General features: G+C 62.6%; 2 protein-coding genes and 2 long non-coding RNA genes across 4 annotated transcripts; 1 reads left to right on the top strand and 3 right to left on the bottom strand.

Moving 5' to 3' along the window:
* Nucleotides 1–365: 365 nt before the first annotated feature.
* C1qtnf6 (C1q and TNF related 6) lies at nucleotides 366–8,540 on the bottom strand. Its single transcript, XM_005322281.5, has 4 exons — nucleotides 7,391–8,540; nucleotides 6,511–6,813; nucleotides 3,954–4,206; nucleotides 366–2,557 (listed from the first exon to the last, which is right to left on the bottom strand). The coding sequence occupies exons 3-4, from the start codon at nucleotides 4,198–4,200 to the stop codon at nucleotides 2,010–2,012; spliced, it is 795 nt and encodes a 264-aa protein (XP_005322338.2). The 5' UTR covers nucleotides 4,201–4,206; nucleotides 6,511–6,813; nucleotides 7,391–8,540; the 3' UTR covers nucleotides 366–2,009.
* On the top strand, nucleotides 5,398–13,065 carry LOC144378527 (uncharacterized). The gene is made up of 3 exons (XR_013440279.1): nucleotides 5,398–6,224; nucleotides 8,505–11,722; nucleotides 12,059–13,065. It is a non-coding gene; the product is annotated as an uncharacterized LOC144378527 (long non-coding RNA).
* Nucleotides 13,066–13,363: 298 nt separating this feature from the next.
* Nucleotides 13,364–16,477, bottom strand: Sstr3 (somatostatin receptor 3). The gene has a single exon (XM_040278382.2). The coding sequence runs from the start codon at nucleotides 16,475–16,477 to the stop codon at nucleotides 15,191–15,193; it is 1,287 nt and encodes a 428-aa protein (XP_040134316.2). The 3' UTR covers nucleotides 13,364–15,190.
* A 1,965-nt stretch (nucleotides 16,478–18,442) lies between these two features.
* Nucleotides 18,443–20,627, bottom strand: LOC144378526 (uncharacterized). The gene is made up of 4 exons (XR_013440278.1): nucleotides 20,092–20,627; nucleotides 19,764–19,923; nucleotides 18,986–19,135; nucleotides 18,443–18,565 (listed from the first exon to the last, which is right to left on the bottom strand). It is a non-coding gene; the product is annotated as an uncharacterized LOC144378526 (long non-coding RNA).
* Between the last annotated feature and the right edge of the window lie 6,617 nt (nucleotides 20,628–27,244).

Raw genomic sequence — 27,244 nt, 5'->3', positions numbered from 1 at the left:
TCCAAGGAAGCGAGGCGCTGTGCTTTCACTGTGGCCTCTGTGCACACCACAGGTGCTCAATAAATGCTGGCACCCATCTAAGCCTGTGGTCACCCCATGTGGTCAGCTGCCATTGGCCCCAGGTATATTGAGTGAACTAAGGCTCAGGGTGGGGACTCCCTAGGTCACCGCGGTCCCTGAGCTGGTTCCAACTCCAGGGCTGTGAGTAACCAGGGGCCAGTATCCATGTGGGCAGGGAGCGCACAGAGTGAAGCCTGGGGGTGCCCCAGTCTCTCTGCATCTCGGATCCAGGCCCCAGCAGGACCAGGAACAGCTGCTCTTGGAGGTGGGCCAGGGGCGCAGACAGAAAGAATCAGCCCGAGCCGCCAGGAGAACGCAGCATCCTTTAATCACGCTGGGCAAGCAGACAGGGCACAGCGGGGCTGGGTGGCTTTATAGCACCAGCCTTTGTGGCACATGGCAGGCCCTGCTCCCGTGGCCTGCCCACGTGGCCACAGCTCCCTTGGCTGTGAGCACCAGAGACCACCCCGCAAGGCCACCTCTGCCCCAGAACCTGCAGAAGCACCAGTGGGCAGAGGTGACCCCCCCTCTGGGGAGAAGGTCAGGCTACCTGGGTTGGGGCAGAGGAAGGCTGGCAGCCACCAGGCCACATGCCCTAGAGAAGGGAGAGGGACAGAGGCCTGATGTCCTGCTTTCCTTTGGCCTCTCCAGGGCCTCTCTTGGCGGCGTGGCTGGGGTGGGGGACCAATGACCTGAACACTGCTGCCCCTGCTCCCAGACCTGCTGAGGGCCCCACAGCCCGAGCCTGCCTTCCGTCCTGGCCCATTGCCAGGCTGGCAGGGCCTGTGCAGGCAGGAGCTGCCCCCTGGGGCCTGAGCACCTTGACAGAGCCTGGTGAGTCAGGGACACTGGGCTAGCGAGAGGGACCTAGAGCGTTGGAGAGCACCTGGGGACAGACATGGGTGTCTGCCAGTGGCTGGAAGTTCTGGGAAACAGGCTCAGATGCCTTTGGCAAGAGGGGCTGAGCGAGGCCTGGCAGAGCCCTGGGACAGGACAGGGAGGGAGAGCCAGGGACAAGTCGGGGAGTCCTCCTGGGTCCCTACACCAGCTCCGTGGGAAGCCAGGAGCCTGGTGTCATTCCACAGGGGTGCTTTACCCCCAAATGCTCCCAATTCCTGGGTCTTTGGGCAAGGCCCCCCTGGGGTTTGCTCTGACGGGCACTGGACAGCAGGGCACACACAGGAGGATTCCATTTCCACCCTGGGGACCCTGTGCCCCCAGGGAGCAGTGGAAAATGAGGACCTCCCCTTGCTGCACATCCAGATACCGGCCTGCGTGGGCACAGCTCTCGGCCTTGCAGGATCTGGTTCAGACCTCCAGAGCACCCATGGTGTCTGCCCCTGCCCCCACCAGGGCTAGACTGGGGGCTCACCAGGGGCAGGGGACACTGGGAAGGAGCAGAGGGCAGGGCCTGGGTCTGACTGCCTCAGCTTTCCCAGGGCCGGGCTGAGTGAGTGCTCAGTGTTTGATGAATGAATAATGAAAGGTGGGTGCAGAGATGGGGGTGGAGAGGGGGTGAGAGAAGAGGAGAAAGGGCACAGAGAACAGAGGAGGGGGAGAGTGCAGAGTGATGAGAGAATCTGAGGATGTTGGGAGAATCCTAGGAGGGGGGATTCCAGAATGATCAGAAGGACTAGAATGTTGGGAAAGTTCTAGAACCTGATGACTCAAACATGGTCCTCAGACCAGCAGCATCAGCATCGCCCAGGATCTAGGTAGTAAGCCGGAGCCCTGGCCCAGACCCGGGGAGCAAGAATCTGCAATTCAAGGAGGTCCCCGGGGTGGACGCGCTGGGCTTCCAGGTTGGAAGAAGCCTAGAAAACTCAGGTCAGAAAGTGAGTCCAGGAGAGGACAGAGGGACAGGAGCACGCTGGGGGCACGGGTGGAGGTGGCAGTGAGGAGAGACCCTGTTCCCAGAGGAGCCGGCAGCCTGCGGCCCCAGGAGGCGCTCAGTCGTCCTCGGGCTTGATGAGGTGGCCGCTGAAGGTGATGTAGGTGTCCACGTCGTCGCTGTACACGGCGTTCTCGCGCTCGCGCTTGAAGAGCCGCACCCAAACGTGGTCACCGGGCGCCAGCGCCAGCATCACGCTCTGGCTCTGCATGATGCTGCGGTCGCTGGGCTGCGCGTACAGGATGACGGCGGCCGCCTCGTTGTGCACCACGTGCACGTAGGTCTCCTTGAAGTTCCAGCTGTGCACGTTGAGGCTGAAGAAGTAGAGGCCGCGCAGGGGCGCCACGAAGCGGCCGGCCACCATGTCGAAGTGGCCGTCGGGGTTCACGAAGACCGTGTCGAAGAGCAGCGGCTGGAAGCCCTCGCTGCTGTGCAGCGCCGTCTTGCGGCCCACGGAGAAGGCGGAGGAGCGTGTCTGGCACGGGCTGCCCGGGCTGCCGGCCTGCCCCTTGGCGCCCTTGGCACCCTGCGGGCCACGGTCCCCTCGGGGACCCTCTTTGCCCAGTTTCCCCGGGGTGCCCAGCGGGCCGCGGTCCCCTTTGTCACCTGTGGAGATGTTAAGGGGAAGCGTCAGGACGAGCGAGCGCTGCGCCAGGACTCTTCTCTGGAAGGCTCCGCCCCTGCGTGGGCCCCGGGAAGCCCCAGCACTGATGGTGACCCCCTGCGCGCCCGACGTCACCTCCCCAAGAGCCTCCTTAGAGGAGAAGCCGCGACCATCTCCACAACTCAAGACATGGTCCGTCCCCAGACCAGCCTGCTCCTCCTCCCCAGCAGGGAGGCCGGCACTGTCCAGGCTGGCAGGCAGGTGGGGCGTGGGGGTGCACTCCTTAGTGACCCAGAGAAGGAACCCAGAACCCCACCCCCCAGGGAAAACCACAGAATCCAACAGCCCCAGGGATCCCTATTGCGCACGCAGGCAGTGATGTGGGGCAGGTCCTGGGTGGGCTTTGCTTCTCCTGTCTGTACCTTGACGGGCCTCACAGGCCAGCTGGTGAGCCCCCCACAAAGCATGGGGACATGGGACACACGCAAGGCAAACTCTGCAATTAGGGGCAGGGCCATCTGCCCTGTAACCCCCACGCCCTGGGCCCCCAGCCCTTCTCCACCTGCCCTGGGGGCCAGTAGACTGTAACCAAGTCCCCAGGCAGGCGCACCTCCCAGTCCTTGCTCCAGGCTGACCCCAACATAAGACAAGAAGGTGACATCTGGGGCAGAGGCCTCAGAGGCCAGCTGACCACCAGAGGGGGACAGCCCTGTGAAGAACTCGGCGACATATCCCGGTCTGTCCTGGAAGCTGTGTGACCCCAGGAGAGCTTCTCTCCCATCGGAGACTCGGTCTCCTCATCTGCCAAGTGGGCGGATGATAAAGTACCGCCTCGTGGGGTCAGTGTGCGCAAAGAGGGAGACAAGGAGGCAGAGGGCCTGGCCAGGGTGTCACCGCTCAGAGCCCCGAGTAATTTCCTTCATGGCTGATGGTAGAGGGCAGGAAGCCAGCCCTCTCCTGGATGGCCCTGTGGCCCCCACAGGCTTCCGGGTGCACCTTTGTCCCCTGCCACTTGTTCTGCACATGACATGAGCAGGATCCACCTGAAACCTAAGTAGAATCAGGTTCCTCAACTCAACGCCACCTGCCCCCCTAGGGGACAAGCAGGGTGCTGATGGGGACTGGCAGGGACGGGCTTGGGGGTGTGGCCTGCTTCCTGCCCCCTTCCCTGCTTCTGCAGCCCCTGCCCTGGGGTTTCAGCCCGTGCTGTGGCCCCTCCCCTGCTCCGGCCTCTGCACTCGGAGCCCCCCCCCGCCCCCCGCGCCCCCCCCCCGCACACACTGGGTGCTCCACACACAGTGAGTGACAGAAAGACCCATCCTGGCTTCTCCCGCTCCGCCACCTCCCCCCAGGCCCCCCTGTCCCCTACAGTCCCCCCCAGCCACCTGTGGGACTCACCCTTCAGGATGGTGATGTTGATGTAGGGCCTGACCTCGGGCAGGACGTAGGGAAGGGCGGATGGAGAGGCTGGGGACACCTTGGCGGCGTCTGCCAGGGGGTCCTCGGAGTCACAGCACTGTCGGCAGCCCCCAGAGGGGTTGGAGGCCACAGCTTCCCCGGAGGTGGGCTCCTCAGTGGGGACCCCAGACACCACAAGAGGGAGCAGGAGTACTGCCCAGAGGGGACCCAGGGTAGGTGTCCCCATGGTGACCTGGAAAGAGGAAGGAGGAACAGAAACCGCATCTCACTTAACATCTCCATGTGCGGTGCCCAGGATGGATGCTGCTGCAGAACTCGGGGAGCCAGGGGTGGGCCCCCATTTAACAGACAAGAAGACTGAGGTCACACAGGGACGCCAGCTCCCTGAGGCCACCGACTTGCGGCCTGGACACTGAGTCTCCCAGTGGGCGCCTGTCCATGTGGCTTCTGCCACACGCTGGCAGGACCGGAGGATGCCCCTCTGAAGACCCAAGCGGATGGCGTCCCGGGGGCCTTGGCGGGGCTGGGGGAGGGTGAGGAGGATGCCCCAGTGCACGGTTACCAAGGAGACCAGAAAACACCCCTCTCCCCTCCATTCGCCTGCTCTGGACCCTCTGCCCAGCCCGGGGCAGCAGGAGGGAGTCAGAGCCACTGGGGACAAGCCCAAGGGATCCCGCACGCGGCTTCTCAGGAGAGAAGGGGGTGGTTGGCCCTGCTCTGCCTGGGAACTCCACGGTCCCGGCAAAGGGAACAGGAGTGCTCCTCGGGCAGGTGGCAAGGAGGGTACACAGGAGATGCAGGGGTCACGCGTGGTGATGGGTATCGAATCCTGGAGGACCCAGGTTGGCATGCTGAGTGGAGGCTGCAGGCCATCCTAGCCTTTGTAGCCCCTTTCTGTGAGTACAGAAGGCACCCTCTGGATGGACAAATTAGAAACCAAGACGTCCCCTTTGGGGAAACGCCACTCTTCAGGTGTGCGACTTAGCAAGGCTGGTGTAAGCCCGTCTCACACAGCATCTCTGCGCAGTCAGCAGCCTGGGCAACTCAACCCTACCCTGAGCTCCACAGAGAAAGCTCAGAGCGAGTTAGGTCATTGGAAGGTGGTTATATCAATCATCATAGACCTGCCAATCAGCTGCCAGGGTGGTAAATTGGAATGAAGAAGCAGGACTAGGAAAGTCCAAGGATTGGTGTGAGGATCTGTCTTTGACAGAGGTCCAGAGTGGCAGGACCAGGGCAGGAAGTAGCCTGGCCACCAGCCAAAGGAGACAGCTTGGGGACGGGTGGGCAGGAAGCCAGGCAGCAAGCCTTTGAGGTGGTGGCAGCCTCCTTGGGGGCTGGCGCCACCCAGTTATCGCAGGATCAGAAACTCAGAAACTCGGCTTTTGAAACCAGACTGGTTTTTACACTCCGGCTCTTGTTTGTTTATTTCCTTTATGTTCTCCCTTAACATTTAGAACAATTCAAAAATATTTTTCTGCGGTTAATACACCCAGAGAGGGTAAAGCGGTCTTTTGAAATGCCATGCTAGCTCAGCTGAGCACGGAGGGAGGAGCTGGGTTTTGAAGGGGCAGGAGCCCTGGGGGCCAGGGGAGGCAGCAGACTGGAGTCTCCAGAGCCACCCCGCCTCCGGGAGGTGACCCTTCCCAAGCTCTTCTCTGCCCACCCTGGGGTGGGGGCTTCCTGAATTTGCTCAACAGGCTTACACTCCTCGATTTATCACCCTCCCCTTTCAGTTATAGACTACAGCTCTGAGCAGATTCCCCTTCTTCTCTCTGGCCATAGGTGTGGCCTCATCCTGCGGGAAAAGCTGAGCCCTTAGATTCAGAACTGAGATCTGAGTCGTTCACAAGCTGTGCAACCCAAGACTACTGACTTAACCTCTCTGGGTTTCCTGTTCTCTGCCAGCACCTCCCTGCCAGGGAGACGACTATTTGAGAGGCCCATAGGCAGGGAGAGTGCCTGTCCTGTCAAAGACTTGTAAGAATCTGTTCCTTCCTCTGCCTGGGGCAGCCTCTTCCCTGTGCCAGCGCGGGCCGGAGGCTCACAACTTTTCCAGAGGGCTGGCACGGCTTGGAGACAGCTTTGTTCCCTATTGGCCCAGCCAGATGGGAATCACAACCAGCCGCAGAGTGGGGCCAGGGAGCAGGAAGCAGGAAGCAGAGCAGCAGCGGTGGCCACCGCTAGAATTGCTGGCAGCCCCAGGAGGCTGCCAGGCACGGACCCAGTGTGGGAGCCATGGCATCGAGGGTGACTGTAGGGGTCTCTGCTGCCTCCGCTGGGAGCTGGGTCTTCGGGGTGGGTGGCAGGGGGACCAGGTGGGCTGGGCTAGACCGAGGGCTGGAGCTGAGTCAGCGTTGAGGGGAGCCCCTGGCCACGGCCAGCAGGAGGGGAGGGGATGCCCCAGGGGCTGGCCTGGTCAGGGGGTGGGGGAGCAGGGCCTGTCCAGGAGGAGGGGAGAGAAGAAGAACCCCAGGCTCTGACCCCAGGCCCCTCAGCCCCGGGCAGAAGCAGAGGAGCCTGTGGCCACACTCACCCTGTGTCCTGAGGCCTCGCCCTGCGGCTCACGGACCCTGGGCCTCGGGGCGGCCTCTGGCTCCTTGGCCCATGTCTGCGATAATAACTTGTTGCTGGCCCAGACCCCCAGGCCCCAGTGGGCGGGCGGGCGGCGGGATGGAGGAGGCGGGATGGAGGAGGCGCAGGGCGGAGGAGCCAGCTGGCTTCCCACTGCCCCTCCTCCGGCCCCTCCCCTGCCGCCCTGGATTCCACCAGACCCAGGGGCTGGGATTTCCTTGGCTTAACTCTTTGCTGGTCCGGTGGGGTTCTGGGGGAGTCAGGCCTGCAAAGTCAGAGCAGAAGGGAGACTACGGCCCCTCCACCCTCCGAGCGGACTGGAACCGAGACAGGAGGGGAGCGGGAGTCCCCAAGATGCTTGGAAGTGGGGAGGTGACACTGCAGACTTCCAGCCCTACCCGGGGGTCCCCCAGAGGAGCCTGGGCCGTCTGCTGAGCCACAGAAGAAGGGAGGCTGGAGGTGAGGGCACTAGCACTGTCCTTTGGACCATGGGCTCAAACCCTTGCCCTGCTACCTATCAGTGACCTCACCTCTCAGACCCTCCATAGGGCCCATGGGACAGCTTGGTAAAGGCTGGACAGACATGACCTCCCCAAGTCCCTACTGAGTGGGCAGCCAGGTCCCTCTGCCCATGTGTACAAAGCCCTTCCAGCCTCCTGGTCTCCTAGGGCCAACCCCCCACAGAGATGATCCCCCAAATCCACAGGAGAGCAGCCTGTGTGCCCCGGCTCCTGCCTCAGTTTCCTTCTGGCTAAGCGAGGGGAGTCCGGCCAAGGCTACCGCTCTGGCTCCTGGCTCCAGCTTCCTGGGGCTACAGACCCGGTTGCAAAGACCCTTCCTACCTCCTGTTCCACGTTTACTGAGTGCCTACGGCCTGGGCCAGGTGCTGTCTCTCTAGGAGCCTTTGTTCCCAAGGGACGTTTTTACTCGTCATTTCAACTGGTGCTCCCCCAGGCTCGGGAGGGAGCTGCAGTCCTGCAGTCTGGGGGACTTCCACACAGCCAGTGGACAGGACCCCAGGCCCTGCAGAAGCCGAGTGCTCTTCAGCCAACCAGAGTGCCCACTGTGGCATGCATGGGCAGGGGAGGGCCCCGAGGGGACACAGTGGCATCTGGGCTTTGCAGGTTAAACCCAGTCCACACTCACGGTGCCCAGTGAGAAGACGGAGCAGCCCCTGGGCTGTGTGCCTGTGACCACGGTCATCTCTAGGGACAGTCAAACAGCAGAACGTCAGGCCTGGGAGAAGCCTGGCAGATGAGCTAAGCCGATTCTTTAATCTGACCGGCAGGGACTCTGGGGCCCGGGAAGGCCAAGGCTTTGGCTCAAGGCCACAGAGCAGAGTGGAGTCCAGGCTGGGATGGGAGCCAGACTCCGCTGACTTCCAGCCTTGTGCTGTCCCCCCAGCCACCAACCCACCCACCCATCCACAGAGCGCCGTGGCGCCCGAGGTCTATTGAGGGCCACCAGGGACCTGAGGAAAGCAGTTGGAGGGACTATGGCCACGGGGACCCACGTCAGGCCCACTCTGGCCACGCTGTCTGCAGGGCCCTGCCTCCGGCAGCATTCCCAGGGCACAGAGCCAGGGCCGCTGCGGGCGGCCACCCTCCCCACACTGCCGCCACCAGGGGAAAGGGCTGAGTCAGCAGGATGGGGGTGGGGAGCCTGGGGCTTGGAAAACCTGGAAGGGGGATGGAGAGAAGGGGGGGAGGCAGGTGGGGCGTGTGTGAGCGCGTGCGCCCTCTGCAGGGCAAAGCTGCCCATCCACTTAACAGAGGAGGAGGCTGAGGTCTGGGGAGGGGAGGGCTGGCGTCATGGGTTTCCAGCCATGTGACGCCCCAGAGAAGGGGCCTTGTCCCCTGGGTCCAGAGCAGCTGCTAGGGATAGAGCAAGACAAGAAAGCAGAGCTGGGGACTGTCCGACTTCAACAGTCTTCCTCTCACTCTTTCTGCCCTGCAGATCCCTGAATTTGGGCATCAACCTGTGGCCTCTGAGCCATGAGGGTCTCCTTGGCAGGCGGCTTGGAGACAGCGCTGGCCCTGGGGCAGACAAACTCGGGTTGTGGCTTACTTCCACCTCCGTCTAGCTGGGTGGCCTTGGGCGGGTTTCCACACCTGAGCCCTGGCGTCCCTGGCCAGATGGGCAAACCTGAGCACCAGGTGGACGGGCAGCAGGGTCGCTGCCTATGGCTGCCACCAGGGCTTCCCCGCTAAATCCGGAATATGGTGAACTATGTGCCCACTCTCCTCCCACACACCACCGTGTGGAAGCCTAGGGTCCCTGGCATGCCCTCTGCACCCTGCCATGGCACAGGCGTAACCCCAGTGCAAAAGGCCTGACCCCTGTGAAGACGAGAGCTGTGCTCCCCCTGCCACCCCAACCTTCCCCCCACCCCCACTTAGAAGGCAGCCGCGATGACTCCTGGGGTCAACGATGTAAGTCAGAAAAGGCCAGTTACAGATGCGACTTGTTCAAGGTCATCAGCCAATTGGATCACTACACAAAGGGAAGCGTGAGCGCCACCTGCTGGGGAGAGCCGCTGTGCACCGCAGCCTGCACTGCGACCCGGACAGGGGCAGCCGCGCACCCCACCAGCCCGGTCCCACCTCCGAAGGAAGAGGTCAGGGGACAGGAAGGGACGCTCGGGGCTGGATGGGGCGCCCTCTCACCCACTTCCTCCTCAGGGCCAGCACTCCCTGCAAAGTGGCAGGGTTCCTCTCGCCAGCAGCACCACTCCGCCTGGCCTCCAGCGGGGGGAGCCCCGGTCGGCTCCACCGAGTCCCCAACACTGAGTGACCCTGACGGAACTTCATCTCCACGACCGCGGCCACGCTCAGGGCACCCTCGGCGCCCAGCCACACGGGATCCATCCGCAAGGACCGGCCTGCGCGAGGGCTAGCATGCAGCTCGGTCCCGGCGCCCGGGGCTGCACCCCGGAAGCCCGACACGTTGAGCGCAAACAGCCGTCAGCTCCCGGTGGCGAGCACCGAGCCGAGCCGAGCACATCCGAACGAGGCCGGGCTTGCCTAAGCGGAACCGAGTCCGGTCGCGTGCAGCCGAATAGAGCCGAGTCCAGCCGAGCCCAGACGGCTCCAAACGAACAGAGCCGAGCCTGGCCTAGTGGATCCGAGCGGGGCGGGGCCGAGTAGAGCTGAGTCGGGCTGAGTCCGAGCGGGGCGGGCGCCGAGGGGAAAGGGGACGTGCCTGAGGTCCCGTGGCGCCCCCTGCCGGACAGAGGGCTCAGAGCTGACCCCCGTGGGAGCCAACAAGCCTCAGCCTCCTGGTCCTGTGAGATGGGGTTGTGGAGCCCATTTCGCCGATGAGGAAACTGAGGCTCAGAGAGGTTCTAAGACTGGCTCAGAGGCACTTAGGGCTAAGAAGGGTTGCAGCTAGGTTCCAATCTTGCGTGGCCAAGAGCCTACCTGCCATTTTGCTCAGGTAAACAGGCAAGCCTATGCTTCCCTCATCCCATAATAGATAGGGGCCATTGAGTATGGCCAGAGCAGGGCGAGACCCTCCTGGCCCCGTGAGCAGGTGGTAGGGACACAGCAGAGAGTAGAGACCGTTGTGGTCTTGCATATGGAGACGCGAAGCCTGCTCTGGGTGTGCTGACCAGCGTGGCGGGCCTGCCATTCCCATGAGTAAATATTGACACATTACCTGGTCATTAAAGCAGAAAGCAAGGCCGAGAGGCCATGCCCTGTCCCTCCTCTGCAGAGCTCTGTACGCGTCACCTCCCATCCCAGGTCTGTTTTCCCACCCGGAACAGGAGTTATGGGCTTCAGAAGTGCCTCTTCGCTGGAACGTCCTGGGCTCTTAGAAGACAGGCCTTGTCCATCTCTGCTCTCCATCCTGGGCAGTTGACAGCACCCGATAAGTCACCTGTGGAAGGAGGGAAGGAATCCTCCAGGGACCCGGGAGGGCAGGCGGGGATGGTCTCCATGTGCTAGGGCAGCCTTGACGAAGCACGGCAGGCCCGCAGGCTTCCGCACCACAAAGGCCTGCCTCGGGCTTCTGGAGGCTGGCTGTCCAGATGGAGGCGTCCTGGTCCATGCTCCTCTCCTGGCCTCTGGTGGCTGGCTGGCCATCGCTCGCGTCCTTGGCTGGAGAGGCATCACCTCACCTCCGTATTTTTGTGGCATTCTCCCTCTGTGCACCTCTGTGTCCAAATCTCTCCTCTCCTTGGGCACCAGTCCCATTGGATCAGGAGACCCCCTGCTGCTGTCTGACCTCACCTGTCTGACCTCACCTGTCTGACCTCACTTTGACAAACATCTGCAACAATGCTATCCTGTTTCAGGTCACATTCTGAGGTCCTGGGGTAAGGACTTCTTTGACTATGAATTCGGGTGGATATGGTTCAGGCCCTAATAGGAACTAACCCCCAGCAGGCCCTGCCTGTCCCCACCTGTCCCTGGAGCGAGCCTCACCTCCACCGTCTGTCTTCCTTCACTTCCTCACTCCTCAGCCCCAGGGCTCGCGCACCCAGATCCCTGCCTTAGGCTGCAACATCCGGGTCAGTGCAGCCCAGCTCTGCTCGCCCAGAGCCCAGAGCATAGTGACCCACAGGGTCTGCTCATGAGTGCTGGGGCACAGTCCTGTGTCCATGGCCTCCTGGTTTCCAACCCTGTGTCGGGCCCATCATATAGTTGGTGGCCAGAAAAACCTTCGTTAACAAAATGAACCATGTGCATACAGGTGACATAAATGGCTGGAGGCCACACGAGGCTTATGGCAGAGAGGGGCCTAGGACCTGGGACTCCTGACTTTGGGTCCTGGGACTTTCAGGGCATTCGTTGCCCCACAGTGGAGCCACCAAGACTCTCAGCAGGGCTGCCAGGGACAAGGAGTGCCTGAGGCCTTGGTGGCCGGTGGCCTTGCACAACTCCAGGAAGCCATGTGAGCCGCTCTCTGGGATTCTGGCTTCATGAGAGTTTTTTCTGAGTCAGGAGTCCCATACATTGCAGGCTGTCACCTACCCTTGGGTCGGTGGCCTCTATCACCCCTTCCAAGCAAGGAGGAGCCCAAAGATCTGAGGGCCTCCGCCTCCCCTCCCACGGGTCCTGTGACTCCCAGATGCTCTCTGGCAATGCGGATGCCAACACGACAAGTTGTGGCCCAGAGCCTGGTGGACGTGGGCTGTTGCCTGGCAACCACTTCTGAGAGACAAGTTCAAGGTAAGGGCTGGAGTCTGACAACTTGGATGGCTAGAGAGGACGACTCAGATAGACTGGGTGGTCCCTCCCTTCCCACTCCACCTCTCAGCCACAGACCCTCCCCTCATCCTGGAGCCCCTGGGCTCCCCTCCCCCATAGATTCTAGCCCAAATGCCAAATGGAGCCCCTTCAGTCTCCCCAGCCAATCCCCTCCACAGCCCCACACACCCGTTTATTCAATTGCCACCATTATTCAGTTCTGCCAGGCAGAACTCCAAAGGAGGGTTAGCGGCACGGTGTGCGCAGCGCCCCCTGCAGGTGTGAAGCGCAATGGTCCTGCTCGTGCTTTGATTCCAGGTACAGGGAGAGCGCGCAGCTTAGACCCGAGATGCAGGCGCGTCAGGCAACGTCCTGCCCTGGGAGGGACAAGGCTGTCAGATACATGGGATAAGGACACCAACACACATGCGTGCCTGGGGGTACACATAGGCAGTGACATGGTGTGGAGAAGTATGGAACTGAAGGGACCAGAGGAGGGACCCGACGAGGTGGCCTGGCTCCCACACGGTGCCCTGGCTCCCGGAGTCCTCTGCGCTCACTCCACGCAGGCCTGCCACAGGGAACGCCCAAGACACGCTCACCTGAGAGGTCCCGAGCACCTAGTCGGCCCTGCACTGCGCTCACCAGACCTTCACCACCGTGCCCAGCGAGCACTGCGCGGCTTCGTTGCGGATGCCTGGCCTGCCTTCTCCGCCATCACTAATATGTCCCTGACCTCCTTCCCCCGCCTTAGCCGGTGTCCCCCCACAGCGCCTCACCTTTCTCTGGCTGGAGGTGGAGACACATGGACCCGCATTTGGCCAGTCATGGAACCCTGTCACCTTGTCTTTGGTAATTGGCCCAAGGGACCATCATGTGACTGGGTTGGAGCCAATCGGCTTTCTTCTATGAGATTTGCTAATTGGAAAATAGGAAGAAATGGTACCTGCGGCCTTGGGATCGACATCTGCAAGGATGTGGCCCAGGCCTGGCATTTGCTAGGCCCCTTGAAGCACCTGAACTCTGGGAAGTCACACCAAAAGAAGCGGGTACATAGAGCACACTGTGTTCCCAGCTCACATGCACCCGGTGGATAAGCAGGGGTCCGTGATCAAGAGGAGGCTTGTCAAGTCAGCAGTGACCTGGGGGAGGGAGGGCACAGCTCCTTCATGGCCAGAGATGGCTGTCTCTGTGCCACCACTCTCTTGGAGACCTCCTGTACCCGAGCCAAGAGCTTGATGTACCAAATCCAGCAAGTTGTCCCTGTTTCTCAGCTAAGACACCAAGATCAAGGAAGTAAAGCGAGCATCCTCATGAAACTGGAAGGTGCTTGGGACGTGAAGTCATGTCGTTCCATAAAGTAATAATGTGGGCCCACACCTGTAATCCCAACAGCTCGGGGGCCTGAGACAGGAGGATTGCAAGTTCAAGGCCAGACACTGCAACTTGGTGAGACAGTGTCTCAAAATAAAAACTAAAAGGGCTGGAGGTGTGTCTCAGGGGTAGAGCACCCCTGGGTTCAATCCCCAGTTCAGAAAAAAAATGTGGGCTCCCCACACCCACACATTCACACCCATCTGAACACACAGCAGCCAGCAGAAGAATTGGCCCAGGCCATGGCTCTTGTCGTGTGCCACCGTCTTTATTGACAAGTGCTAGGGGCAGAAGCAGTAAAAGATGTCGTAACCAGTCCCCAGACCCATTGCTGACCTGCGCCAGGAGTTGGGGAGCACAGTCAGCCAGGGAAGACCCTCAGATTCTCCTCAGGGGAACCCCAGACTGAGCCCCAGAGCTGGGTGTTTGACCTCCAACCGCCAGGAGGTCTGGCTGTGGGAACTTCTTCTCCTAGCCCTGCCTCCCTGACCCTTGACCTCTGGCCTCCTAATCCCCATTCTTCGTGGCCTACGGTGTTCTCACCTCCAAAAGCCCAATACAGAGGCCACTTGCTAAAAGAGGAGGGTGCAGGCCAGCCCTGGGGGTGGAGGTGCGCCCGCTCCGTGATCCAAGGTGCCCCTGGCAGGAGCTCGGTAACCCACCCACTCACGTGTTTGTCTCTCCAGATCCCAGCAGGCAGCCAGCTGGATGTCACCTCTGTTTCATGATGGGGAAACTGAGGCCCAGAGAGGTCAAGGCCAGAAAGGGTCCTGAGGTGAGCCAGAGACCAGGTCTCCACTCTCCTGGCTCCTGTGTTTTCCCTGAGGAGCGCCTGCCCTCTGAGGGGGGCGGGGCTTAGCAGAAGGACCACCCCCTCCCCAGGGCCAGCCTCATGGTGGCCCTACAGGGTCAGCTCTGGGAGGGACCTGGACAGAGGCTGCTCCCTGTATTCCCCCATGGAATACAGAAAACAGGGAGGCCGGCTCCCACAGCCTGCAGTTCTCCAACCTCCCCGCTGCCCTGGGGGCCAGCTCCACTCCCAGGGCCTCGGTCCAGCCAAGGGCCAAGGACGGCTCCAAGGTCCCCAAACAGACCTGTCCTCCTCCTTCTCTTCCTGTCCCTCCCTGTCCTCCTCTTCTCCCCTAACCTCCTCCCCTGTGACCCTCCCAGCTCTGCCTTCCTGCACCATCTGTGGGGGTCATGTCCATCTTGTCTGTGAGGGGACACGGGTCGAAAGGAGGAGGACGGGGCTGGTCCTGAAGGAGATGCCTGCAGCCCTCCACGACCTGGGCAGCTCTGGAGCCCCTACAGTGAGCTGCCTGAAGTCAGTGGCTGACCTCAACAGGACCCCGCTAGGCTCTGGGTGGCCCAAGCGTGGAGTCCCTCTCCAAGGAAAGGAATGTCAGTCACAAGGACAAGGTTAGACCCGGGGCCTCAAAAGGCCCAGGCAGCGAGACAGCCTGAAGCTGGACTTCCTGGAAAATCTGCCTCCTCTCGTCACGCTCGGCAGCACGCGAGGTCCTGCGCTGACCACTTGGGCCACAAGGGCCTGGAGGTCACTGAGTTGGCAGCATGTGAGGCCAGAGATAAAGGGGGCCTCAAGGGCCAGGGAGAACTGACCTGGGGCCTGAGCAGTTCCGCTGCCCCTCCCCCAGACTTGGACTTCTTCTGTTGGGGCTCCTGTCTGCTCCCCAGCATCTCCCACATCCCTGAGTGTGAGCCCAGAAAGTTCAGGCCTGGTTTGTCCCTCTGAGGGCCGAGGTGCAGGCTCATCCCCAGGAGGCTCCATGTCTGAGGGACAGGCTGCAGAGCCCCTAACCTGGGCCCCACTCAAGAAGGTCAGCCCAGGAGCCACGCCCTCCAGACCCCTCAATCTAACCGAGCTCATCCAGGCTCAGTATTCCCACCCCTGAGTTACAGAGAAGGAAATAAGGCCCAGAGAGGGTAAGCCATCTGCCAAGGCCACCCAGCAGTGGGATCCCACTGCAGGCCTCTGAACATCCCATGTTGGGCCTCTGAGACCTCAGACAGGATGCCCTCGGCTGGCCGCAGGCCCCGCCCTTCCTCCCAGGACCCTTACAGGTAGCTGATGTGTGGGGTACTGGACTTCTCCCCGGCCGAGGGCTCCTGGGGCAGGAACTGCTGCTCCTTGCTGGCCGCTCTGCCGGGCGGCTGCTCCTGCATGCTGGTACCGGGCTGCGCCACCTGGCTGACCCTGCCGTTCGTCTCCTGGCCTTTCCTCCCTCCCCGCTCCTCCTCCTCCCCGCCCTCCTCTCCCTCCTCCTCCTCGTCCTCCTCCGTCTTCTCGGGGGCCGCGGGCTCCTGGCTCCGCACTCTGCGGGACGGCCGCAGCAGGACCCTGCGGAAGCCCTGCTTGAAGCGGTAGGAGAGGAAGCCGTAGAGGATGGGGTTGGCACAGCTGTTGGCATAGGGCAGCGCCACCACCAGGAAGTACAAGCCGAAGAAGGCGGGCTCTTCGGGCAGCGGGCACAGCACGTTGACGATGTTGAGCACGTAGAAGGGCATCCAGCAGAGGACGAAGAGCGCCACTACCGCCACCACCATGCGCGTGACCCTGCGCTCCGAGCGCCGCCGCCGCGGGCACGAGGGCGCCTGCAGCCGCGGGCACGAGGGCGCCCGCACCCTGCGCGCCGCCGAGCGCACCTTCACCAGGATGAGCAGGTAGCACAGGCAGATGACCAGCAGCGGCCCGAAGAAGCCCAGCGCCGCCGTGTAGATGATGAAGCCCGCCCGCCAGGCGGCCGCCGGCTCGGGCCACTGCATGTGGCAGGTGCTCATGCCCCGCGGCACGCCCGAAAAGACCACCACGGGCAGCACCACCACGGCCGAGGCCACCCAGACGGCCGCGCTGACCGTGCGCGCCACGGGCGCTGTGCGCCAGCGGGCGGAGCGCGCGGGGTGCACCACGGCCAGGTAGCGGTCCACGCTCATGACCGTGAGGCAGAAGATGCTGGTGAACTGGTTGATGCCGTCCACCGCCATGACCAGGCGGCACATGAAGGAGCCAAAGGGCCAGTAGGACAGGGCGTTCTGGGCGGCCAGGAAGGGCAGCCCCAGCATGAAGAGCTCATCGGCCAGCGCCAGGTTGAGGATGTAGACGCTGGTGACCGACGGGCTGGCCGTGTGCCGCAGGACCACGTAGATGACCAGCGAGTTGCCCAGCAGCCCCACCACGCACACCACCAGGTAGACCAGAGGGATCAAAACACCGCTGACGGCCAGCCCCGCAGGGCCAGGGCCCGAGGAGGCGTTGCCCGCAGTGACATCCAGGAGCCAGGAGGAGGAGGTGTTCCCCGGGTCCGAGGTCGTGGGCACCAGTGAAGGATAGCCAGGGGTGTCCATAGCCAAGGGAAGCCGGGCAGTGGTCAGCTAGTGGCCTGGAGAGGAGGACACTGCTGAGTGATGGCAGGGGATGGTGGGCTCTGTGCCGCCCCTCCCCCATTGTGGTGACCTGGGAGACCTCCCGCAGCCGCACCCAGGGCCTGGTGCACCTTCTCCTTGGTCACTCTGCCAGCCCAGCAGGATTGAACGGTGCTGTCCGGTTTCTCAGATGAGAAACTGAGAAAAGTGACTGTGCTCCGTCACGCGCCTGAATGATGGTGGAACGTGAAATAATTCCTGCAATGCACTTACAGGCCTCTGTCGCCTCATCTGGAAAACAGTCTTCACATCCCAAATCCTCAACCTGCAGCCCGGGTCCCTAGATGAACCTCAGAGGATCCATGAACCTCCAAAACTCCAGGTGAAATCCACCATGCCCCGAGGATCCCAAGTTCAAGGCTAGCCTCAGCAATTTAGCCAGGCCCTGAGAAACGTAGTGGGACCCTGTCTCAAAATATACAATAGTGGGCTGGGGATGGGGCTCAGGGGTTCAGCGCCCCTAGGTTCAACCTCTGGTACCAGGGGAAAAAGAATTGACCATGTCTGGGTCTTTTCTGGAAGATTCCTGACATCAAATGAAGTCAAGAGCTAGATTCTGAGGTGCCCCTCCCCTGGGAGTCAGAGCCATGAGCAACTCTCTGCCTGGGTCCACTGTGCTCAGAGGCCCGGCCAGGAGGGGGCTGTGGGCGGCATGGGTGCCCGTGTGCCCTTCTCCTCCCGGGCGACTGGGAATGGAAGGCCCTGCAGCACGTGTGGTGGGTGCTGGACAGCAGCACCTCCCCAGCTGCAGGCAGGGGCACAGGACCTCCCAGGTGGGTCTGGAAGCGCGGGCAGGAGGGCATCCCCTGCACCACAGGCACCTGCCATCCCGGGGCCCGGGCAGCCTCCGTCTGGCCTCAGCAGCCCAGGCTCCCCCAGGCTCCCCGGGGCAGACTGTGGTCTCCGTAGCATGGAGACCCCCATCTGGCTTTGTCCCCTACCTGTCACTTCACACAGCAGCCACTCCCTCTGAGTCAGTCACTGTCCTCAGCGTGAAGAACTGGGACTGCTGGGAATGGCACTGCAGGTCCCTGGGGAGGGGACTCGGCCTTGGCAGCCTCCGCAGCACTTCCGGCTCCAGGGAGGCCTGGCCAAGGCTGAGCGCTTGACTGTCTCTGGCCTGGACTCTCCACTGCGCCCCTCCTTCCTAGTGACGGCCCTGGCTGTCTCTGATTCCCCTGCAGAAACCCGGAGGGGGAGGACACCTCTCAGCCACCACCCTCCCTCCCCCTCCTGCAGCTGACCGGCACCAGGCCTGAAGTCCCTCCCGTGGGACCGGTGCCTGCCTGGCCCCACTGGAAGGTGCACAGCTCCTGGGACGGGGGTCCCTATCCCCAGCCACCGCCTCAGGGTGGGTGAGCATGGAGCCGGCTCCTGGTGCCAGCTGGGCATCGGGCATCGAGGGTGGCTAAGGACCCCTGAGCCGCATCTCCTCCCGCTTCAGCCGAGGCTGCCTGAGCTCCCAGCACCCTCCCGGCTCCAGGATTCCAGAATGGGGGAGCCCCCAGCCTGTCCTCAACCCGCCCCACCCCCCAGGCTCTCGTGGGTCTCCTGAGCCGGGGAATCTGGACGTGGGCTACAGGACGCTCAGTGCCACCAGCTGTGTACCGCGGAATCCAACAGTGCCACCCTCCATGCAAAGCTGGTGCCTGTAGCGTCACAAGGACTGAGAGGGACAAGCGAATGAGAGGGAGGGAGGGAGGAAGGCCCCAGGCTCCGGTGCACAGCTAAGAAAAGGCACATCCAGGAAGACTCCCGTGAGCACCGGCCTCCATTTCACAGGCTCCCAGACTAAGGCCAGGTCAGGAGGGCCATGGCCGGCCAGCTCCCTGGCCTCTGCAGACCTCTCCAGCCTGCTCCTGGGCTGTAAGACTCCTAGGACAGAGCCCGGGGACTGGGACTCGTGGATCTTTAAGCTCGTGTCCTTGAATCATAGAACACTGAATTCCAAAGGCCAGCAGCAGCCAGGGGACGGTGGCATCTAGGACCTTAAAGTCCTGCTTCCTGGGCCTGCGGGAGGGGAGTGCCCGACGTCACTGTCCACCTCGCCATCCACTGCTGGTGGCAGAGCCTCTGTACAGAGGACCCACTGCGGCCAATCACAGCCCAGGACTGCAGGAGGCAGGGAGCATCCCCAGAGGGGCAGGGAGCCTAATTTCCAGGCTTCAGGGACAGATGCCCTCCGGGGAAGCGGGGGTGGGGGGTGAGGGGAGCTCGGAGTCCAGCGCCCTGCAGCCCCGCACATAGGCGAACCCACATGCGCAAACCTGCCAGGCAGACCCTCCTCACCCCAGGGATGAAGCAGCCCCTCCCGGCCCCGGCCTCCCTGAGACTCCCTGCCTCCACTTGGCCTCCACCCACCCTCTCTGTCCAGGTTTCCCAGGCACCCCAAGCCGGGAAATGACAGCTTTCCACGTGGGGAAGCCAGACCTGCAATTTCTGTGCCGTCTTTTCTTGAAGGAGTGGAATCCTGGGCGTGATCAGCTCATTTTGGGGAGGGAAGGACTTTTCCTCGCTGTCTGGTTTATCTTTGGCACAAGCTCGGCTGAAAGCCGGGGGCGGACTGCTCAGAAGGCTGCTCTGGAGAGGAGACAGGCAAGAGAGAGTGAGTAGCTGCTCCCAGCCCTGCAGTAATCAAGGACAGCCCCTCGGGACGCCAGACACCCTGTCCCTCTCATTCCCTTGTCCCTCGGCCCGGACCCCTCTGGGTCCATCACCCAGCACTCAGTAGACGCTAACAGAAGCAACAAAGCTCAACCTGCAACACTGTTCCTGGGCAGAGGCCTGGAGCTGCAGCAGGGGATGCTCAGGAAGTCCAGGAGGTAGGAGGGAGGAGGAAGCAGAGGGTCAGAGAGGTTAAGTAACCAGGAGAAGGTCACCCAGCTGGTGAGTGGGAACCCAGGATTCAAGCCCAGTTCTTTCTGTTCCTAAATCATCAGTACCTCCTGGCCATGCTGGCCTCTCTAGAGGCAGCCCTGGCAGATGCCGGCCGAACGCCCCTGCTGTTTCTGCCTCTGCACCCCAGGCCTTCCTCCAGAGGCCTGGGTCATCCAATGGGTACTGACTGATTTCCACCCTCAGCTGGGGGTCTGACCTCCATTGGAGCACACCCCACAAGCCCTTCCAAATTTCTGTGTGACCTTGGACAAGTCATTTCTCCTCTCTGGACCTCATTTATGCCCATTAAAGGGAAGACACATGTACCCACCTCCCAGGGTTGGTGAAGAGATTAAACAGGAGTGAACCAGGCCTTGTGCCTGGCACAGAGGAGCTCGGGAGAGCTGCCCCCCAAGCCCAGGATGTGGAGTAACAGGATGCATCTGGCCTAGTCCAGCTCCGACATTCTGCTGCTCCTAGACCCGAAGATTCTGGAATCATGACACAAGATTCTGAGCAGCCCACCCAGAGGTCACGAGGCCCTCCCGCCTTGCTCAGTGGGACACTCCACCCTCTGCCAGCCCCCACGGCCTTCCCAGCTCATCCTGGGCAGCCATGGGCCAGGCATCCCACCCAGGACCACCCGGCCACCTCCTTACCTGCCCACAGACAGAGGCCTCCCCTCCTGGCCGCCAGGCTGCTCATCATCCTGAGCCCCCTCCCAGAGCACCCCCAGCTGAGTCCCACTTCTAGGCTGCTGGCGGGCTTGGGCCCCCTCCTAGGCGCGCGGCCACATCTGTCCCCTGAGCCTCTTCCATCTGCCCCGGGCCTGACTTCCCACCTGCACCCGAGTGTGGCCCCCAACTCCGGGACGCGGGGGGATGGGCAGGGGCACAGACGGGGTCTGCGGGCAGAGCTGGGGGGGCAGAGAGGAGAGGGGACCGGAGAAGCCAATGGAAAAGGAGAAAGAGGGGGATGGGGGGGAGGGAGGAGAGAGAGAGGGAGGGAGGGAGGGAGGGAGGGAGGGAGAGGGGGAGAGGGGACCTGGTGGGCGGAAAGTGGAACGCGGAGTGAGGGGAGAGGAGGTGCGTGACAGGGAAAGAAAAGCAGGAGGAAGGACCGAGCAGCTGCGGAGAGGCAGGGACAGAGCCAGGAGGGAGGGGGGAGGACGAGGGGGTGGCAAGCAGAGTGGCAGGGAAGGATGGTGCCACAGATGTGACACGGGAAGCGGGCGCGGGCGGGGCGCAGGGGCCGGGCGGGGCGGGGACGGGTTACCCGGGAGACTCGGCCACCCACGCGGAGCTGCAGGGGGGCAGGTGTCCAGGGAGGTCCGCGGCCAGCGGGCAGGACGCCCCCCGCCGACGACAGCTGCGTCCCAGCTGAGACCCAGGTGGCCCTGCGCACCGCGGAGAGGAGGGCGGGTGTCCGTGGCGTCCTGTCCGCAGTTGCGTCCCGCCGTCGCGTGGCCGGAGGGCAGCGGGTCCTCACCCCGGGCCCGGGAAGCGGGAGAGACCCCGCAAAGCAGAGGCTGATGCACAGGTCAGAACGGTGCGGAGCCGCGGAGGCCAAAGCAGAGGCGTCCTGCGGAGAGAGAAGAGGTTCCCCTGGTTTTTATTTGACAAAATTAAAGATATAATAGCGAGAACTGAGGACAGTTTTTAATATGAATCTACTGGGGAACGGAGCTCTTCGGGGCTGATATCTTGCTTAATTGGAGACAATTAGTGTTCCCTGCCACAGATGGGTGGCCAGCGGCCATCGGTAAAACCCACTCCTGACTCAGGGGCTGTACAAAAGCAGGCAGTGAGGACCGACCAGGGCCAGCCCGGGGCCAGGATCCCTGCGCTTGGCCATGCTCACCCCTGCCTCAGGAGAGGGAGGGGAGGGAAAGTCAGAGAAGAGAGGGAGCCGAGTCTTTGTTGAGCACCTACTATGTGCCAGGTTCCAACCAGGCCCCTTGCTGGAGTGGACCATTCTTTGGGGCCAGGAACTGGGAACTGAATTCTTGCAGGGGCAGCACACAGTAGGCCCAGGGGACGTTCCCACTGGGACTCCTGGATCCCACTCTGAACACTGTCCCTCCAATTTGCCCTGTGCACGACCCTTCCTCCAGGCCAAGGTCATGAGGCATAGGTGACTCTGAGCCTGTCCCCAGGGTTGGGGGGCTTCCGAGGCACTGTCCCTCCTACTCCTCCTCCACTGTGGCCTCCCTGAGGTGTCCCACTGTGGACCACCAGGCCCTGTGGCCAGCCCAGCCTCCTCCCTGCTGGCCTGTGCCTGCCCCGGGCTCCCGCCTCCTGGGACGCACACTGGGAGCAGGCAGGGGACGAGCAGGCAAGGCCGTGTCCCACCTGGTGTGGATCTGGAAAGGAGACGGGGACGGGGACCGTTGAGGACCAAAGAGTGAGGCTGGCCTCTCCAAGGACAGCAGCGACTGTCCTGGGAGGCAACCCCTACCGCGTGGACTGTGGTCATCTCAGTCTTGGGAGCCTCCTGGGGGAGCAGAGTTCTGAGACCTGGTGGACATTTCTAGAAGGTTTGCTGTCCAGCTGCTCTGGGAGCCGTGTCTGGGGCAGGGCAGAGGCAGGGAGACTGGTCAGAAGGCCAAGGAGGGGTGCCCAGGCTGTGTCCCCACTCAGGAGTCGGTCCCCACCCAGCCTGTCCCCACACCTGAGACAGTGGTCACCAGGTGCTGGGATGAGGTACTTCCCCCCCGGAAGTCCCAGCGCTGCCCAGCTGGGCCCAACCCAACCCAGGAGACTCGGCTCAGGCAGCCACATCTGCCCTCAGCACTGGGCGGTGAGGCCCCAGCACCAGCCTCCAGGGTGAAGCCTCCTCCGTCCCTCTGCTCTCACGGCATAACCCATGCTGGAGCTGACCCGAGGTCAGGTGGAGGGCTCAACTACTGACCCCGAAAAAATGTCCTCCCAGCTCAGCCCAGGGGCTCCCTGAAGTCCCCATCAAGAGTGTCCTCCAGTTCATCCGCCCTGCCAGCTCTCTCTAGGGTGGAATCTCAGCTTTGCGGTTTTACTTGGCTGTGTGGCCTCAGATATGTGACTTAACCTCTCTGAGCCTAGTCCTCATCTTCAACACCTACTCCTCGGGTTGCTATGACGATGGAATGAGTCAATCCCTTCCTTCACACTGTAGTGGTTCCCAGCGGAGATGAGAAAAGGCACCACTTAACTCCTGCTGGTAGGGGACATGGGCTGGGGCACTGGGTAGGGGAGTCTGAGCCCCAGCTCTGTCCCCATCAAGAAACCCCTCTTGGAACTTCAGCAGGATGCGCCTGGCTCATGGTCTGAACCTGGAGACCTGCCCGGGGTTTCTGGAGAGGGCTGAAGGGAGGGAACGCTGGCCCCTGACCCAGTGCTTGGCCTTGAACTCTCTCTGTGGCCTCCCCTGGCCCAGCCTCCCTCTGGAGACACCAGCACCTGCCTCCTTTGTCTTCCTGGTCCACTGGGCAGCGGGGGCCTCCTGCTCTGCATGGGGTGCGGCCTCCCGGGGCTTGCTAAGGAAATGCGGGAACTTCCCCGAGCATCAGTTTAGTTCCCAGGTCAGGAAGGAGGAGGAAACGGTGAAGCCACCACTGTCCACCGCTGCTGCTCCTGGGCAGCAGTGCCCTCCCGCTCTCCAGTCTCCCCCCTCTCCTGGGGGCTCCCTTTTTTATTTATCCAGAGCACAATTATTTTTCAATGGCTTTTGTTTTATCAAAGCATTGTTTGCAAGTAAATCTCAGAACCCAGTTGTGCTAAAAATGCTGACAGTCGTGAAAACCGGCCGGCTCCTGTGGCCGGGGCCTGCCCTGTCACACGGTGCTCAACCTCGTGTCTGTCTCCCTGTCTCTCATTCCCGGCTCTGACTTCCTGTTTCGGTGGACCAGGGCTTTAGTCCCCCGCCCAGGCACAATTCTACATTCAATGCCTGTCCGGCGTCCCCAGGATTCACGCAATGTAAATATGGTTTCCTGTTCAATCGGGAGTTAATAATCGCCTCATTTTTCCCATTTACTTCGCTTAAAAAAAGAAAAGTCTTGGTTTTTGTTCCCACACTCCACTCGGGTACAGGGTCATGAAAACCCCACAGAGGAGTTTCCAGAGCCAAGTGCAGAGAGAGTGTGTTCTCAGAGACCTTTGATTGTCCCTCCTCTGGACCAGCTGTCCCTTGGGCCAGCGCTAGGGAGCCCGTCACCTCTTCCCCACGCACATCGGGGTTCCCGGACTCCAGGTCTCCCCCGCTGGTGGCCGACTGGCCCCTGGAAGGCACCCAGGCCCAGTGACTTCCCCGGAGGCCTGTGGGTTTGAAGACGGCTCCCTCTGCTCGCCCCGCGGCCTAGTTGGGGACAGAATTCCAGGCTGTGGCTCGACGGGTGGCCGACCCCTGTGGGTGCCTCCAGCTTGTTCCCAGCCCTTGTGTGTAACTTTTGGCAACTCTTTTCTATATTCTGGAAGCTTCTAGAACTTTCGCTGTATCCCAGAATTTCCGAGATCCCCTAATAAAGGCGCTTTGTTTGGGTGCTTTCCGTCCGTTGTTGGGGGCACCAAGGGGACTGTTCCAGTTTGGAGATCTGCGTTCCTCAATCCTGGGGAGGGTTTCGGTCTCGTTTCCTCCCAGAACCCCTGTCGTCGGGCCGCCTGCGCCCAGCTGTGCCCCGTGAGGGCCTCTGCTGTGGCGTCCTGGGCTCTGTGGAGACCACGTGCCTCCTTCTCTCTCCGAGGACAGCAGTGACGGTTCCTTCAGGGTCCCCTCTCCTTCCGTGTTGCTTGGTCATGGGAGGGACCCCCTGAGCTGGTCGCCCTTCACCCCTGTTCCTGTTCAGAGCAGGCGTCACGGCTCTGGCTGGGGCTCAGGAGCACCGTGGGACAGCTGGGTCTGTGTCGAGGACGCCAGAAGCCAGCACCTGGAAGACCTTCCTGTGGGTGCCCAGGTCCCAGTTTCCATCTGGGCCGAGTGTGCTCCTGGCCACTGGTGCCCCCGAACTGGGCTGGAAACATCCATCCGGTCCAGAATCTCACTGTCCGCTCATCCCCCTGCCTCGGGCAGACGCTGCTGGGTAACAAACCTCACGGCATCTGGAGGGCAAGAGCAGTTGATGTTTATGTCACTCTCACCTCCAGGTCAGCCGGGATGGGGGCACCTGGACGGGCCAGCTGGGCACCTGCCCGTCAAGTCACCTGCTCATCAGGTTACAGCCGGTCAGCAGAAGGGCTCTGCCCTGGGCTTCTCTCGCTCTCTTGGCACCAGTGGGTCCTCGTCCACTGCGCTCTTATCTTGGCAGGCCCAAGGGTCTGGGCACCATCAGAGGCCAGTGCCCGTGTCCCTGTGGCCGAGCACATCTCATGGCCAAGCCTAGCTTTAGGGGAGCGGGCAGCAGGGCGGGTGGGTACTAAAGGGAGTTGAATCTTCTAGATGTACAAAGGTCAGTCTGGCCCTGACCCACCTGCCCATGGCAGGGGCCCCGTCCAGAGCTCTCTGGGTGAGGGACGGTGACAGCCCGGCTGCACAGAGCAGGGCATTCCCTGGGAGCCTGACTGTCACACTGGCAGCCCCGCTGGCTCTGGCCTCCTGGCCCTCCGTCTGTGGTGTCCAGTCCTCTGATCCGGAGCCTCCTGAGGCTGCTGTGAGACTGGTGGCTTTGGCTGGCATCTCTTCGGTCCCCAAACCCCCTCCTGGGCATCACAGGGGCCCAGGTTCGCCTTTCTGGGCTCCGGTGCCTCATTCACCACCAACATCTGCTCGGGCCACTCCCAGCTGTGGCTGGGGTCACGGTGTCTGTGGGTTTCTTTGAAGACGGGCGTTTCTGTTTCTGTTTCCTGCAGAGACAGGGTTGGGAACATCTCTACCACGGTCCCCTGAGACCAGAGGCTCTTCTTTCTGAACCCCAGATGAGTCTGTGATACAGAGATCAGGGGTCATTCATGGTCTGTCTCCCCCCCTGAGTGGTCAGAGGGCCCTCCCTCCCGCTCTGCACTGCCCACCCTGGACACAGCTTGGGGTGCAGAACCCAGTGCCCGAGGGAACTCAATGGAATTTGGGATCACCTGGGTAGCTGCTCCATTCGCCCTCCTCGGGGTCCCCCCAGAGGTCTCCTAGAGACGTCCTGGTGGCCCCCCTCATCCCAGGGCCCCACCTGCCCTGCCCCCACACCCCTGGAGGCCTGGAGGGAGCCAGATGTTGGGGTGGGGGATTTGGAGGGAGAACGCACGGGACAGAGACCAAAGAGTCCCAGAAAGTCCGTGGCTGGCATCTCTCTGGTCACCGTCTCTGGGCACCAAACCTCACGGCCCTCGGCAGCAGCCACACCCTCTCTCGGGGCATGCTGGGCTGGCTGGGCTGGGCCCTTCTCTTCCACAGTGCGGTGGCTGGGGCTGCCATCCCGTGGGGACTCGACTGGGCAGGCACATCCCGGTGGCCCTGCCCCAGGTGCCCGGCAGGAGGGTCGGGAGGCTGGGCTCAGGGGACGGTTGGCGCCCTCCGTCCCCACCGCCAGCCCTTCCACCTGTTCCCTCACCTGTGAGAACCACAGACCTCGGCCCTGCGTCTGTCGGGTGCCCAGCTGTCACCAGGGGCTTGGTGTCGAGGGTGGCACAGCCAGGGAGGCCCTGCTGTCCCCGAGCTCACAGTCTGGGGGGCTCACTAACGAAGGCCCGGTTCACAGACGCTGAATCGTGAGCAGCTACCAAGACGGCCCTGGGGCGGGGGAGCCCCTGGCACCACCGTGGAACCTTCTGGAAGCAGCCCTACAGCTGGGGCTGTGGGAGGGGGTGGCTCCAGGGACAGGCCACAGACTCACACAGGCACGTGGCTGGGTTCTGCTGAATGTCCCCAGGAGCCACCACAGGAGTAAGACACAGGGGTGACCGACGTGACTCAGTGTGACTGTGTGTCAATGGGGCGGAGGGAGGGGCCCGGCCTGGGGCAGGGAGCAGCCTGGGAGGCCAAGTGGTCCAGGCCTGGCCGGTGAACGAGACAGACAGCTGGAGGGACAGGTCCTGTGTGGCAGGCGCCCTGTCCCCCCAGGCCATGACTGCATGGCGGCGGCGGAGTGTGATGGGAGCCCTGCTCTAGGTGGGCCCGGGAGCAGGTGCGGATGAGGGAGGGCCGCCGCCGCCCACACCCTGCTCCTTCCTGCTTTAAAGCAGTTCCGCTGGCTCCCCTTTTCTGTCTGGGGGCCAGCTCACTCCACGTCCAGGGCCTGCGGGCGCAGCAGCCTGGGCCAGTGGTAGCGAGGGAGGGAACAGCTCTGACCCCGGGGCCCTCCCGAGCCGCCATTGCTTTCTCTGCACACTGGGGCGCCTGGTCTGGCGGAAGGCCGCTCTGAGAGGGGAGCAGAGGACAGGCCGAGTGGCCACGGCCCTGGACGGGTTCACCACCGACGCCACCATGGGCGTAAAAGCCAGGACTGTCTCCCTGGGCGGGTTTAGGGCCCACACTCACACACAGGGGGACCCCAGCCCCCTTTCAGCTCAGAAGCAGGTTTGAGGGGCAGAGGGCAGGGGCCAGGAGAGGACCACGCGGGGGCCTGGGAGTCCCAGGGGAGCTGGAGGGAGCACCGTCCAGCCCCAGGGAGCGGGGCGAGCACAGGGTGGGGGCGGGGTGGGGTGGCCGGTCCCTGGCCCTGGCCTGGGGGGGGGTCTGGAATGGATCCCCAGGCCCAGCCCAGAGCAGAGGGGACTGGGGGTCCTGCCTCGGAACCCTGGGGTGTAAGGTGGCCGCGCCCCGGGGCAGCGGAGCAGGTCCCGGGTGGGCATGGGGGCTCCCTTCTTGGCCTCTCTGGAGCGTCCACCCCTGCAGCCGGGGACTCGGACCTGA

The sequence above is a fragment of the Ictidomys tridecemlineatus genome, chromosome 6 (genome assembly GCF_052094955.1).
Source record: "Ictidomys tridecemlineatus isolate mIctTri1 chromosome 6, mIctTri1.hap1, whole genome shotgun sequence".
Taxonomy (NCBI): domain Eukaryota; kingdom Metazoa; phylum Chordata; class Mammalia; order Rodentia; family Sciuridae; genus Ictidomys; species Ictidomys tridecemlineatus.
This window is presented reverse-complemented; position numbering and strand designations above follow the sequence as displayed.

Bases quoted from the DNA above. Each gene is read 5' to 3' on its own strand.
- C1qtnf6 (XM_005322281.5), bottom strand. From the start codon at position 4,200: ATGGGGACACCTACCCTGGGTCCCCTCTGGGCAGTACTCCTGCTCCCT. The intron at 2,558-3,953 runs GTGAGTCCCACA...ACATCTCCACAG, and splicing joins CAACATCACCATCCTGAAGG to GTGACAAAGGGGACCGCGGC.
- Sstr3 (XM_040278382.2), bottom strand. From the start codon at position 16,477: ATGGACACCCCTGGCTATCCTTCACTGGTGCCCACGACCTCGGACCCG.